Source organism: Triticum aestivum, chromosome 3A, assembly GCF_018294505.1.
Source record: "Triticum aestivum cultivar Chinese Spring chromosome 3A, IWGSC CS RefSeq v2.1, whole genome shotgun sequence".
NCBI classification, from domain to species: domain Eukaryota; kingdom Viridiplantae; phylum Streptophyta; class Magnoliopsida; order Poales; family Poaceae; genus Triticum; species Triticum aestivum.
This window is the reverse complement of record NC_057800.1, coordinates 465,052,626-465,067,448: the sequence shown is the minus strand read 5'-3', so window position 1 is coordinate 465,067,448 and position 14,823 is coordinate 465,052,626. Positions and strand designations below refer to the sequence as shown.

The window sequence follows — 14,823 nt, the reverse complement described above, 5'->3', positions numbered from 1 at the left end:
GAGGAACAGGGAAGAACAATGCCGGAGCTTCGATGAACTTCGATGAACAATGAAACCCTAGGAAGATCTACAAAGGAGGAAGGGGAAGGACTTACAACGGCTGTTGAAGTAGCGGAGGTACGCCGCGGCTCTCTGGTGCAACCAGGTCGATGCAGCGGCCAATGGAGAGGCGGAAGCGAAGCTCGGCGACGGCGGCGGCGCTCGGGTGCAGAGGCATCGTGAGGAGGAAGAAGAAGCAAAGAGACGAAGGGGGGAAAAGGAAATGACCCTTGGCCCTATTTATAAGGTAAAGGGGGAGGTGACAGGCGCGAGAATCGAGGAGTCGGAATATTGGATACCTAACAGGAGCGGTCGCCTCGATTGTCGGAGGCTCATTAACTGAAGGTGAGATATATCATTTTTTAAGTAACAAAGTGATGTCATGACGGTTTATCATGACCCTGGAGTATGACGTCACGGCGGTTTACAAGATCAAGGTGAAGATGCAAAGGAGGAATTTTTCTAAGTGTTGAAGATTGACATGAACAAGTTCAAACCAATCTAGGGCCTAATGTTGGCGATATTACTACTGGACGTAAACCGGCCAGGAGTAGCCGGATTAACTTTATGAAGATTAGAAGCCCATGAGGACCTAAGAATGATGACGCTTTACAAAGGCCCAAGGCCCAAAGGCGAGTTAAGGCCTGTAGATGTAAATCGACCTTATTATGTAACTTGCATTGTAAGATAGGAAGGATAGAGACCGAGCCAGACACGATTATGATCCGGCCTCGGGACTCTATAAACCGGCAGGCGTCAACCTATGTATATAAAGGGACGACCCGGCAGCGGTTTAGGGACAAGACACAACAACTCGAGAGCCAGGCAAAGCGGATTCGCTCCCTGGTCATCGAAACCCTAGCAATACCAACACAACTAGACTTAGGCTTTTATCTTCATCGAAGGGGCCGAACTAGTATAAAAATCCTTGTGTCCCTTGTCCGGTTTAACCCCTTTAAGATAACTCGTAGCGATGGCTCCACGACTAAGTCCTTTCACGAGGACATCTGCTGTGACAACCCCACGACATCTGGCGAATAAAAAATATAGCTCCAAATAAAGTTTCCGATGGACGAAGACGAAAGAGGGATGCCTTCCGGGGCATCCCCAAGTTTAGGATTTTGGTTGTCCTTGGATTTTACCTTGGTGTGCCTTGATCATCCCAAATCTTAGTCTCTTGCCACTCCTTGTTCCATAATCCATCAAATCTTTACCCAAAACTTGAAAACTTCACAACACAAAACTTAAAAGAAAAGCTCATGAGCTCCGTTAGTAAAAGAAAATAAACCACCACTTCAAGGTATTGTAATGAACTTATTATTTATTTATATTGGTATTGAACCTACTGTATTCTAACTTTTCTATGGTTCATAAACTCTATTACTAGCCATAGATTCATCAAAATAAGCAAACAACACACAAAAAACAGAATCTGTTAAAAACAGAATAGTCTGTAGTGATCTGTAGGTTTTGAATCCTTCTGGAACCCCAAAATTTTAAAATAAATTTCCGGACGTGAGGAATTTATCTATTAATCATCTGCAAAAAGAATTAACTAAATAACACTCTCCAATAAAAAATGGCACCAAATCTCGTGAGCGCTAAAGTTTCTGTTTTTTACAGCAAGATCGCAAAGACTTTCGTCAAGTCTTCCCAAAGGTTCTACTTGGCACAAACACTAATTAAAAGTATAAAACCATGTCTAAACATAGGCTAGATGAATTATTTATTATTAAACAGAATCAAAAATCAAGAAACAAAAATAAAATTGGGTTGCCTCCCAACAAGCGCTATCGTTTAACGCCCCTAGCTAGGTATAAAAGCAAGGATAGATCTAGGTATTATCATCTTTGGTATGTAATCCATAAGTGGCTCTCATAATAGATTAATAAGGTAATTTAATTTTCTTTCTAGGAAAGTGTTCCACACCCTTCCTTAACGGAGATTGGAATCTAATATTCCCTTCCTTCATATCAATAACTGCACCAATCGTTCTAAGAAAAAGTCTACCAAGAATAATAGGACATGTAGGATTGCAATCTATATCAAGGAAAATGAAATCTACGGGCACATAATTCCTATTTGCAATAATAAGAACATCATTAATTCTTCCCATAGGTTTATTAATGGTGGAATCCGCAAGATGCAAGTTTAAAGAACAATCATCAAATTCACGGAAACCTAGCCCACTCATCAATCTTAGACAAATTTTCTTCAATCAAAGCATTGAAACTCTTTTGTGAACTAATAAATTCTTTAATATTAGATTCAGAATCAGAGGGCATCTTATTATAATTTCCATAAGATTGTTGTAGGAATTACCATAATTATTAGAGGAATTACTAGGAAACGGCCTAGGATTAAAATTACCTCTATATGCGTTATTACCAAAATTGTTCCTACCAACAAAATTCAGATCCATAGATTCATTATTATTCTTAATCAAAGTAGACAAAGGCATATCATTAGGATCAGAAGAAACACTCTTATTAGCAAACAATTCCATAAGTCCATCCATCTTTCCACTCAAAACATTGATTTCTTCTATAGCATGCACCTTTTTATTAGTAGATCTTTCAGTATGCCATTGAGAATAATTAACCATAATATTATCTAGGAGTTTAGTAGTTTCTCCTAAAGTGATTTCCATAAAAGTGCCTCCCGGGCCGAATCTAAAAGATTTCTAGAAGCAAAGTTCAATCCGGCATAAAAAATTTGTATAATCATCCAAAGATTCAAACCATGTGTAGGGCAATTACGTATCATTAATTTTATCCTCTCCCAAGCTTGTGCAACATGTTCATGATCAAGTTACTTAAAATTCATAATATCGTTTCTAAGAGTGATGATCTTAGCAGAAGGAAAATACTTAGAGATAAAAGCATCTTTGCACTTATTCCATAAATCGATACTATTTTGAGGCAAAGACGAAAACCAAGTTTTAGCACGATCTCTAAGGGAAAATGAGAATAGCTTCAGTTTAACAATATCATTATCCACATCTTTTTTTGCATATCACATAAATCAACAAAGTTGTTTAGATGGATAGCGGCATCTTCACTAGGAAGGCCGGAAAACGGATCTTTCATGACAAGATTCAGCAAGGCAGCATTAATTTCACAAGATTCAGCATCGGTAAGAGGAGCAACCGGAGTGCTAATAAAATCATTATTGTTGGTATTGGAAAAGTCACACAGTTTAGTATTATCTTGAGCCATCGTGACGAGTAAGCAATCCAACACACAAGCAAACAAGAAACAAGCAAAAAGAGGCAAACTGGAAAAGAGAAGGGGAACGGAAAAAAGGGGCGAATAAAACGGTAAGGGTGACGTGGAGGAGAGGAAAATGAGAGGCAAATGGCAAATAATGTAATGCGAGGGATAAGAGTTTGTGATGGGTACTTGTTATGTCTTGACTTGTGCGTAGACTCCCCGGCAACGGCGCCAGAAATCCTTCTTGCTACCTCTTGAGCACTGCGTTGGTTTTCTCTTGAAGAGGAAAGGGTGATGTAGCAAAGTAGCGTAAGTATTTCCCTCAGTTTTTGAGAACCAATGTATCAATCCAGTAGGAGGCCACACGCAAGTCCCTCGTACCTACACAAACAAATAAGAACCTCGCAACCAACGCGATAAAGGGGTTGTCAATCCCTTCACGGTCACTTACGAGAGTGAGATCTGATAGAGATAATAATGATAAGATAAATATTTTTGGTATTTTTATGATATAGATTGAAAGTAAAGATTGCAAAATAAAATAGATTGAAAACTTATATGATGGAAAATAGACCCGGGGGCCATATGTTTCACTAGTGGTTTCTCTTAAGATAGCATAAGTATTACGGTGGGTGGACGAATTACTGTTGAGCAATTGATAGAAAAGCGAATAATTATGAGAATATCTAGGCATGATCATGTATATAGGCATCACGTTCGTGACAAGTAGACCGACTTCTGCCTGCATCTACTACTATTACTCCACACATCGACCGCTATCCAGCATGCATCTAGAGTATTAAGTTCATAAGAATAGAGTAACGCCTTAGGTAAGATGACATGATGTAGAGGGATAAACTCAAGCAATATGATATAAACCTCATCTTTTTATCCTCGATGGCAACAATACAATACGTGTCGTTTCCCTTTCTGTCACTGGGATCGAGCACCGCAAGATTGAACCCAAAGCTAAGCACTTCTCCCATTGCAAGAAAGATCAATCTAGCAGGCCAAACCAAACTGATAATTCAAAGAGACTTGCAAAGATAACCAATCATGCATAAAAGATTTCAGAGAAGAATCAAATATTGTTCATAGATAGACTTGATCATAAACCCACATTTCATTGGATCTCGACAAACACACCGCAAAAAAGAGTTACATCGAATAGATCTCCAAGAAGATCGAGGAGAACTTTGTATTGAGATCCAAAGAGAGAGAAGAAGCCATCTAGATAATAACTATGGACCCAAAGGTCTGAACTGAACTACTCACACATCATCGGAGGGGCCATGGAGTTGATGTAGAGGCCCTCCGTGATCAATGCCCCTCTGGCGGAGCTCCGAAAAAGGCCCCAAGATGGGATCTCTTGGGTACAGAAGGTTGTGGTAGTGGAAATAGGGTTTCTTGGTGCTCCTGGATGTTTTTGGGGTATGTGAACATATATAGGAGGAAGAAGTAGGTCGGTTGAGCCATGAGGGGCCCACGGGGGGGCAGGGCGCGCCCCCTGCCTCGTGGACTCCTCGTCCGTTTCTTGACGTCCACTCCAAGTCCGCTAGATCACGTTTGTTCCAAAAATCACGCTCCCGAAGGTTTCATCCGTTTGGACTCCGTTTGATATTCCTTTTCTGCAAAACACTGAAATAGGCAAAAAGAACAACAATTTGCACTAGGCCTTGGGTTAATAGGTTAGTCCCAAAAATAATATAAAAGTGTAAAATAAAGTCTATTAACATCCAAAACAGATAATATAATAGTATGGAACAATCAAAAATTATAGATACGTTGGAGATGTATCACACCACGTGTCGCTGTGGCCCCGCCCACCGCTCCTATCGCTCCACCTTACTTCTCCCACAAAGCATATCCTCCACCCGATTCTTTTCCCTTTCCTTCTCTCATTCGTCAAGCTGCGGAGGAAAAGCAAGCAGCAGCACAGAAGCGGAGGAGGTAACGCCGTCGGCCGTTGCCTGATTCATCCTCGCACCGCCGTGGATGCATTGAAACGCCACCGTAGCTGCATCGCATCATCCTCGTGCTACATGGCAGCTTCAGTTGTCGTCGTCATGCTTTTTGTCGCAGCTTTCGCCATGGCCGTCGCGTGCTGCGTCGCTGCATCAGCCGTCATCACCGGCGCTGCAATGGAGGGATGTTGGCGCTCCGCCGCGACTGCAATGGAGCACCGTCGGGGTGTTGGAGCTTTGTCCCGGTTGCAATGGAGCTTCGCCGCGACTGCAATGGAGCACCGTCGGGGACATTGGAGCTGCGCCGCGGTTGCAATGGAGCTTCGCCGCGGCTGCAATGGAGCACCATCGGGGACGTTGGAGCTTTGCCGCGGCTGCAATGAAGCTCCCCCAGAGCTGCAATGGAGCGTCACTGGGATGCAATGGAGCAACCGAGCGTCGACGGTGCTTCCATGGAGTTGCAGTGGAGCTTCGCCGGGGTGTCGTCGGTGCTGCGTTGAAGCTTTATTTGCAGTCCTCGGTGCTACCATGGTGCAGGACCTCGGTGAGTCTCAACACTGCAAGTCTGCGATACAGCGCGTCGGCGGCGGCTCTTTTTGGAGCGATGATGCAGCATCTCCGGCTGCTCTAGGGCTGCGAGGTCGCCGGCGCAGGTGCCATCCTTTGGTTTTTGTTGCACCATGGCTGTGTTCAGAAGAGCGCGTGGTGTGGATTAACAACAGGCTGATGCACCTTCACTGCAGAGCGGGACGCGGTGTGGATCGAAGGGCTGCTGGATCGAACATCCGGCTGATTCGTAGCAACCGCCATAGAATAATCATCTTGAAAACTTATTTCTCGACAAAGAAATTTGTGATTGTAGCTTTTTTTTTCACAGGCAGGAGCATCTCCAACAGCAGCCCTACAATAGGACATAACCGCTTTCTAGGGCTTTTAGACACAAAAAAACATCTCCAACAGCAACCCTAATTGCAAAAAAAGGGGCATCCCTTTCATAGTTTCATTGGTAATAGGATGGGTCAACGATGGCCTAGCTTACTTATGAAATTTAGTTAATTAGGAGGATCTTTACTAGCTTTAGTGATATTTTTGGGTTACACCACAAAAGAATGTGCTTCCACCTAACTTATGAAAGGTACCACATTGCAAAACAGAGCCTAGGAAGGCTCAAATATTTTGGCGACACCATAGATGATCATATATTTATGCCATTGCATCTTTATCTTAAAAAAAAATCTATGCCATTGCATACATGGCACCTTCTACTGTATATATTCAGAAGATACAAACAAGTATTAGGGTGACCCAGATTCGTATCATCAGAGAAACGCATCGCCCAGAACAGATAGATCTCACCAAAGGTTAAGTGGAATTCACATCGGAAGTACTCATTTTGGAACGGCATGTACAATCATCGCAGACAATATAAAAGGGCATTTCTTGGCATCTACACATTAAAAGTTATCTGCTTGATCTCCCAAAGCTACTCCTGGGAAGTAGCCTTTTTCTTGCTCAAAAGGCCTTCTAGCTTGAGTTCATTGATCTTTGCAGCAAGGATGAAGTCATTATCTGTTAAACCTCCTGATACCACGATAAACAGATAATTATAAACAAACATCTTGGCGAGTCCTTTATTGTGCTTGTGTTTTTTAGCACTGTTTCACGATGAATGAACCAGTTTTTTATGGCTCGTTCTCTTCATTTTAAGTTGATCAAATTTCCCTATAAGAAATACGCAATTTTTTATCATGACAACGCCTAACTGCCAATAGGCAGCAAGCACCTAAGTATCTATGAATTTTGCATGCTCAAAAGACTTTGAACCCGATATCATCAATACATTCATAACATCTAAAGTACTTTATCATGATATTAATAAAATTAACAACCATGGGAATAATCTTTGAAGCATGAGCGGCAAATGTTTTGAACATGATCATTTGGCTTTCTGCTTAAAAATTAGGTCATACATCATACCAGTCAACCTACCAGTGTTCCTAAAAAAGCAAATGAATAGCTAGTAAACCGTTCCTGTTCAGAATAAAAATCCTACAGCACAAAATTTGGTTTACTAGGTCCCAGGGATTTAATAATCTACTATAACAATGCTGTTATGTTTTTCTCAGAAATCAACATAGGTAGTTATTGATAAGATTCATTGTGAAAAGTAGTGAGGCGAAGTACTCAAATTTTTAAAGAGAGATTTGACTAAAAGACAGTCCGTGAAATCCTAGAGTAAATGTGAAGTCAAAATAAATTAGCCAAAATAACCATATGAAACACTTACTGACTGAATGAGTCCAGACATCGATTTTCACATTGTTCCAACTGACGAGATGAAGATCTGGGTGGTGACCTGGGAAAACATACCCGTTTAAACATACTTTGCTCAGATTGTTACTGAAACGAACAAACAAGACATGGCAAGAAAATTGTTGGATTCTGAGTGAACTAAAAAAAATCATGACCAATTTCAGTAGCATTTTCCTTTAGAAATGTAAAATAAAATCTCTAATCATGCTAAATGGAACGGCAGCATGTAACTTGAACAAATGCAACACATACGTAGCACAGTTTGAACGAAAGTAGTTTGATTATCACAACCATGGATAAATGAGGGGAAATATATCTTCTGAAACCAGGTTTAGGAGGTCCCAGGTTTGGCGAGGGCTGTGTAGATATGATGTATATTTATGTGGAATTCAGTTAAGAACGCAAACAATTAATATCACTGTGAAGAACTGAAAATACTGGGGTACTGAGCATATAATTATTAGCAATACATCGACTTGCTGCGCTATGTATGTGCCAATGATATTCTTAAATTCCATTACAATGAGGATTGAGGTCTGTAGGACAGGAAGTCAGTTGGACATTAGAAACTTTCCAGCATTTTTTTAATTGAATTTGACAAATGGGACAATGTGAATACGTAGAACAGAGAAAAAGAAGAGACCTTCTTCCTCAGCAACAGCAGCAACAAGCTGAAAGAACTCAAGACCTTTTACAAAATTCTTCACCTTCCATGCTCTGTGTAATTTCAAAATGTCACCTTCATTTTTCAGTTCCCAACCAGTCACCTGTTTTTAAGGGGTCAATCAATGGAATAGCACTGGTCTTAATGAAGTTCTTCACTATAACAAAGTATGAGAAAGAAACCTGTTCAAGTGACTTTTTAGCAGAATCTTCTGACATGGCATGCAGATCCTTTGAAATGCATGGGATACAACTCTTCTTTGATAATTCTGAAACAATACAAATGCATACTTAATTTTTTACAGGACTGTGGAATTATTAGCGTCACATGCAGTCACAGCAGTATAGATTAACTAGACAAGCATTAATCAAGGGCAGGAAAAGGTCATCCTGACAGCTGATACAGATAGTTTTCCTACTGAGAATCACAAAGTAAGGTGTTAGGACCCCAAGTTAGTACAGCTTGATTGGTTTTTTTTTTTTTTTGCAAAAAGATAAGTTTTCGTTTGTAAAATTAAATAATTGAGCCTCTAATGAATACATGAAAATACGGGATTGTTTCCGGTTTGCCCTCAATGCACTCTACTGTGGTTCATCTGCTTGCATAATTCGTCTGAGTTCATGTTGTTCTAAGTTGTGGAGTTCTGTCCTTCTGAATGCACACCTGGCCTCAAACTCAGAAGCGTGCATCAGGAGATGGCATAATATGGCAAAAAAGATATAAATAAGCGGAGATGTAAATTTAGGTTAATGCACACAATCAAGAGCCAGGAGATCTAGGTCGAAAGAGATTTAAAATGAACGGGGCTGCAGCTCACCAACTTCAGCAGCGGCCTGCTCCCCCCTCACCTCCAGGTGCGCCTGCAATCATGGGCCACGGTGAGGCATACAAAAACTTGGTTTTCTCCCCTCAGTTAGGGACGCCTCGAGATGGACGAAGCAAAGTGGAGGATAAATGGGGGCAAGTCTAGAGTTAGGTCTCGTACGACGGTGCGGGGCGACGAGGGACACGAGGCGTAGAAGGGCGCGGCTCCACCGGCGGCGCTCATCGGCGCCCGGGGCTGGATCCGGATGAATGTACGCAGCAGCAGACCTGCCATGTTGAGGCCTTTGAGGGTCAGTGGGGCTCGCGGTGAAGTGGCCGGAACTGACGGGAGCGGAGGAGGTGACAGGTCCGGCTCTTCACCGGCGCTGCGCTGCTTGCGGCGTCCAGTCGGCTGCGGCTGCGACCGCGGCGTCGGGAGTCGGGACTGGGAGAGTATTGCCAAAAACCACCGTAATTGTGCACGATGGATAAAGAAAAAACCACTTCCCTAAAAAAAACCCACCGTTTTATCAATTTGCAAAAACCATCGATTTTTGTTTGACAAAAGCACTAAAAACTTGATTGACTGCGGGTCTTTTTTCGGATGAAAGAAAGATTTTATTTTATCAATCAGGACATAAGTCATTCTTACAAATATCAGGGACGTCTCCTGGTTCCGAATCCAACCACACCATAGTGCGACTTTATGTCTGTCCAAAGAAGGCCAGATAATGGCTTGCAGCGTTGTGTTCCCTATGAACATGAGATAGCTTGAACATCCTCCCTTACCTCAAAAGCCTTTCAATTTGATCAACCAACATGGTATAGCGAGACCGGTCCTTGTCCGGGCCATTAATCATGTTAAGAGTGACAAGGCAGTTCGTCTCTACTTTTATCGGCATCTCCGTCCATTGCAGGGTGAGGTTGATGCCCTCCATGCAAGCCGAGAGCTCAGCCTCCAATGGTTCTGCACATGTGCGCAACTCTCTACAGGATGAGAAAATGATGTCACTGGTGGAGCCACGCAGAATCATGCCCGCCCCTGCAGTTCCCGATGTGGCGCAGAACAATCCGTCAACGTTCAATTTTGCCCATCCTTGAGCCGGAGGAAACCACCTGGGTGGGGCACCATTGATGGGTTGAGCATGCGGTAATGGCTTGCTGGGAGTCACCACATCCACAACTTGCTTTCCTTTAACTCGATCATCACCTGGGTTGTTCTGCACACCAATTAGTGAGTCCACATAGTTAGAAGATACCTCTTGGATGCTTCGACTGGGGGCGGCTTCTTATGGTGTGTTATCCCAATGCGAACGTGCCAGGAACGCCATAATGTCATCATGAGCTCCAATCTCTCTGTGTCCGGCAGGTCGCAAAGTGTTTGGGCAAGCTACTCAGAGCCCATTCGCTGAAACGACGCCGGTAGGGGAATCTGCCACTGTTCTGCCATCGCTTGCCAAAGTGCCACCGCTCTAGGACTTCTGCAAAATGCATGAAACGTGTCCTCCAGCGCCATCGCGCAGAGGGGGCAGTCGTCAAAGACTTCTTTTGACGCAATATCTGATAGCATGGGTCCATTGCCAGTGCTAACGTGCCAAGGAAAATTCATACCCGTTTGATTGAACTATTACACTATATATGAAGGGTCGGCTCGTCATTGTATCATTCCTCTCACTCCTCCATCGTAGACCAACCTGTAAAGCAGGCAGGAGGCCGATGCCATGTCAGAGTGCCTCCACACGCGCCCGGCATTGGAGGTGAGAGCCATGACGCGAGGCGGTGCTCTAGGCGAGATGAGTTGGCTCCGACGTGTATGGGAGGTCGTAGCTCCTAGCCACATGGTCCACCTCATTGGAGTTGTGACTCGGCCCGCGAATCATGACCGCCTCCAGCTATGCGGATCTAGGGTGTGACGTTGGGCCGAACCTCTGGGGTCGTAGGTGGCAGTGGGGAGGGAGGTGGAAGGTGGGGTGATACGTCTCCAACGTATCTATAATTTTTGATTGTTCCATGCTATTATATTATCAACTTTGGATGTTTATGGGCTTTATTTATATATTTTATATTATTTTTGGGACTAACATATTAACCCAGAGCCCAGTGCCAGTTTCTGTTTTTTCCTTGTTTTAGAGTATCACAGAAAAGGAAAATCAAACGGAGTCCAATTGACCTGAAACTTCACGGAACTTATTTTTGGAATGGAAGCAATCTAGAAGACTTGGGGTCTACGTAAGGGAAGCAACGAGGAAGCCACGAGGCAGGGGGCGCGCCTACCCCCCCCCCCCCCCCGGCGCGCCCTCCACCCTCGTGGGCCCCTCGTGGCTCCCCCGACGTACTTCTTCCTCCTATATATATATATATCCATATACCCTAAAACGACTAGAGGAACACAATAGATCGGGAGTTCCACCGCCAGAAGCCTCCGTAGCCACCGAAAACCAATCTAGACCCGTTTCGGCACCCTGCCGGAGGGGGCAATCCTTCTCCGGTGGCCATCTTCATCATCCCGGTGCTCTCCATGACGAGGAGGGAGTAGTTCTCCCTCGGGTCTGAGGGTATGTACTAGTAGCTATGTGTTTGATCTCTCTCTCTCTCGTGTTCTTGAGGTGGTACGATCTTGATGTATCGCGAGCTTTGCTATTATAGTTGGATCTTATGATGTTTCTCCCCCTCTACTCTCTTGTAATGAATTGAGTTTTCCCTTTGAAGTTATCTTATCAGATTGAGTCTTTAAGGATTTGAGACCATTTGATGTATGTCTTGCCGTGCTTATCTGTGGTGACAATGGGATATCACGTGATTCACTTGATGTATGTTTTGGTGATCAACTTGCGGGTTCCGCCCATGAACCTATGCATAGGGGTTGGCACACGTTTTCGTCTTGACTCTCCGGTAGGAACTTTGGGGCACTCTTTGAGGTCCTATGTGTTGGTTGAATAGATGAATCTGAGATTGTGTGATGCATATTGTATAATCATACCCACGGATACTTGAGGTGACATTGGAGTATCTAGGTGACATTAGGGTTTTGGTTGATTTGTGTCTTAAGGTGTTATTCTAGTACGAACTCTAGGGTTGTTTGTAACACTTATAGGAATAGCCCAACAGATTGATTGGAAATAATAACTTTGAGGTGTTTCGTACCCTACCATAATCTCTTCGTTTGTTCTCCGCTATTAGTGACTTTGGAGTGACTCTTTATTGCATGTTGAGGGATAGTTATGTGATCCAATTATGTTATTATTGTTGAGAGAACTTGCACTAGTGAAAGTATGAACCCTAGGCCTTATTTCCTAGCATTGCAATACCCTTTGTGCTCACTTTTATCATTAGTTACCTTGCTGTTTTTATATTTTCAGATTACAAAAACCTTTATCTACCATCCATATTGCACTTGTATCACCATCTCTTCGTCGAAGTAGTGCACATATACAATTTACCATTGTATTGGGTGTGTTGGGGACACAAGAGACTCTTTGTTATTTGGTTGCAGGGTTGCTTGAGAGAGACCATCTTCATCCTACGCCTCCTACGGATTGATAAACCTTAGGTCATCCACTTGAGGGAAATTCGCTACTGTCCTACAAACCTCTGCACTTGGAGGCCCAACAACGTCTACAAGAAGAAGGTTGTGTAGTAGACATCAAGCTCTTTTCTGGCGCCGTTGCCGGGGAGGTTAGCGCTTGAAGGTATATCTTTAGATCTTGCAATTGAATCTTTTTAGTTTCTTATTTTATCACTAGTTTAGTTTATAAAAGAAAACTATAAAAAATGGAATTAAGTTTACCTCATACGCTTCATCTTTTTAATATCTTTCATGAGTACGATGGGAAGGAAAATTGCGCCAAAGTGTTAGAAGAAGAATGCATTAAAATGTTTGGCACTAAATCTTTGAATGATGAGCCTGATTGCAATGTTGTTAGTATGAACTCCTTGAATATCCATAGTACTAATGATGATTGCACTAGTTATGATGAAAATGTCTCCTATAAACATGTCAATTTTTGTGGAGTGCATTGGGTTTGCAAGTACACACCAAATAGGGAAGATAGATATTTCAAGAGGCATAAGTACTTAGAAACTAAATTGTTGCAAGAAAGGCTAGATGATTGTGCTGAAAACTTAAATTTTCTTGGTCGTACTTGTGGACTTCGCAATGAACAGGGTCATTTAGCTATCCGATGCAAATTGTTTCATGATTTAATTGTGTCCAAAAATTGTGATGAGTTGATTTCCCTTGCACATTATAATGAACTTAGCTTGCTTATGGGTTGCGAAGAAATGAAACATATAACTGGGAATCTTCCAGAATTTGCCCGTTATAAACTTCTTGGCTTTGATTTAGAGGAAATTCACATGTATTGTGTGGTGAATTGTATTGAAAATCCTTATATTGCCAACTACATAAAGAAAAGAAAACAAATAGAAGATGAAGAGAATACTAATGAAAGAGATGAGGCTTCCCAATACCCTCATATTATTTCTTATGATGAATCAGGTACGAGGAGGAGCCTCCTATTCAACCAATCTCATTACTAAGGAGCTCCAAAAAGAGGATTGAGCCCACACATGATGTGGTGAAGAAGAAGAAAAGAAAAAGGAAGAGAGGTAAAAAGATATCTCTCCCAAATAATGCTGCTCCTATTACTATTGTGCCTCATGAAAATATAATTGTGGAAGATAATGATACTTCTTATGATCTTGAAAATCTTTTTGGCACTTGTTTGGAAGAATATGATAATTTCTATACTATTGGTGCTATCCATACTATTGATGATGAGAGTGATTATGCTTATGATATGAAAAGGCCCAAGCTTGGGGATGCTATGTTTGAAGAAGATGATGTTTTTGAGAATATATTTGCTGCAATTAATGTTTGCCCCAAGCTTGGGGATGCTACGTTTAATGAAGATGATATTTTTAGTCTCCCAAGTTTTGATATGCAAATTTATAATGATGATAGCATGCCTCCTACTTATGATAATTATTGTGATGATACATATGCTATAAAAAGTAGTGATGATTATATTTATAAAACTTGTCATGATTATGATTACCCTTTTTCTGAACATTACTCTTTTAATGTGGAAACAATTTATAGTATTAGAGTCTCTTATGATACTCCCACTATTTCGATTGAGAAGAATTTTGCTTATGTAGAGAGTAGTAAATTTTCTATGCTTGTAGATCATGAAAAGAATGCTTTAGGTGCTGGTTATATTGTTGAATTCATTAATGATGCTACTGAAAATTATTATGAGGGAGGAATATATGCTTGTAGGAATTGCAATAATATCAAGTTTCCTCTCTATGTGCTTAAAGATTTAAAGATATGCTTGTTTTGCCTTCCTATGCTAGTTGATTATTGTTCCCATAAGTTGTTTGCTCACAAAATCTCCATGCATAGGAAGTGGGTTAAACTTAAATGTTTTAGTAATATTCTTCATGATGCTCTCTTTATGTTTCAATCCTTATCTTTTATGTGAGCATCATTGAAATCATCATGCCTAGCTAGGGGCGTTAAACGATAGCGCTTGTTGGGAGACAACCCAACTTTATTTTTGTTCCTTGACTTTTGCTCCTGTTTAGTAATAAATAATTCATCTAGCCTCTGTTTATATGTGGTTTTATGCTTTTAATTAGTGTTTGTGCCAAGTAGAACCTTTGGGAAAACTTGGGGAAAGTCTTTTTGATCTTGCTGTAAAAAATAGAAACTTTAGCGCTCACGAGAATTGCTGCCATTTTTTATTGGATAGTGCTATTTAGTTAATTATTTTTTGCAGATGATTAATAGATAAATTCCGCACGTCCAGAAATTTATTTGAGA

At 41.7% G+C, this 14,823-nt stretch overlaps 1 protein-coding gene across 1 annotated transcript; it reads right to left on the bottom strand.

The window, feature by feature from the left end:
- Positions 1-6,407: 6,407 nt before the first annotated feature.
- Positions 6,408-10,764, bottom strand: LOC123056937 (uncharacterized). The gene is made up of 9 exons (XM_044480147.1): positions 10,691-10,764; positions 9,786-9,983; positions 9,649-9,706; positions 9,178-9,504; positions 9,010-9,052; positions 8,375-8,460; positions 8,172-8,295; positions 7,503-7,571; positions 6,408-6,796 (listed from the first exon to the last, which is right to left on the bottom strand). The coding sequence occupies exons 1-9, from the start codon at positions 10,762-10,764 to the stop codon at positions 6,699-6,701; spliced, it is 1,077 nt and encodes a 358-aa protein (XP_044336082.1). The 3' UTR covers positions 6,408-6,698.
- Between the last annotated feature and the right edge of the window lie 4,059 nt (positions 10,765-14,823).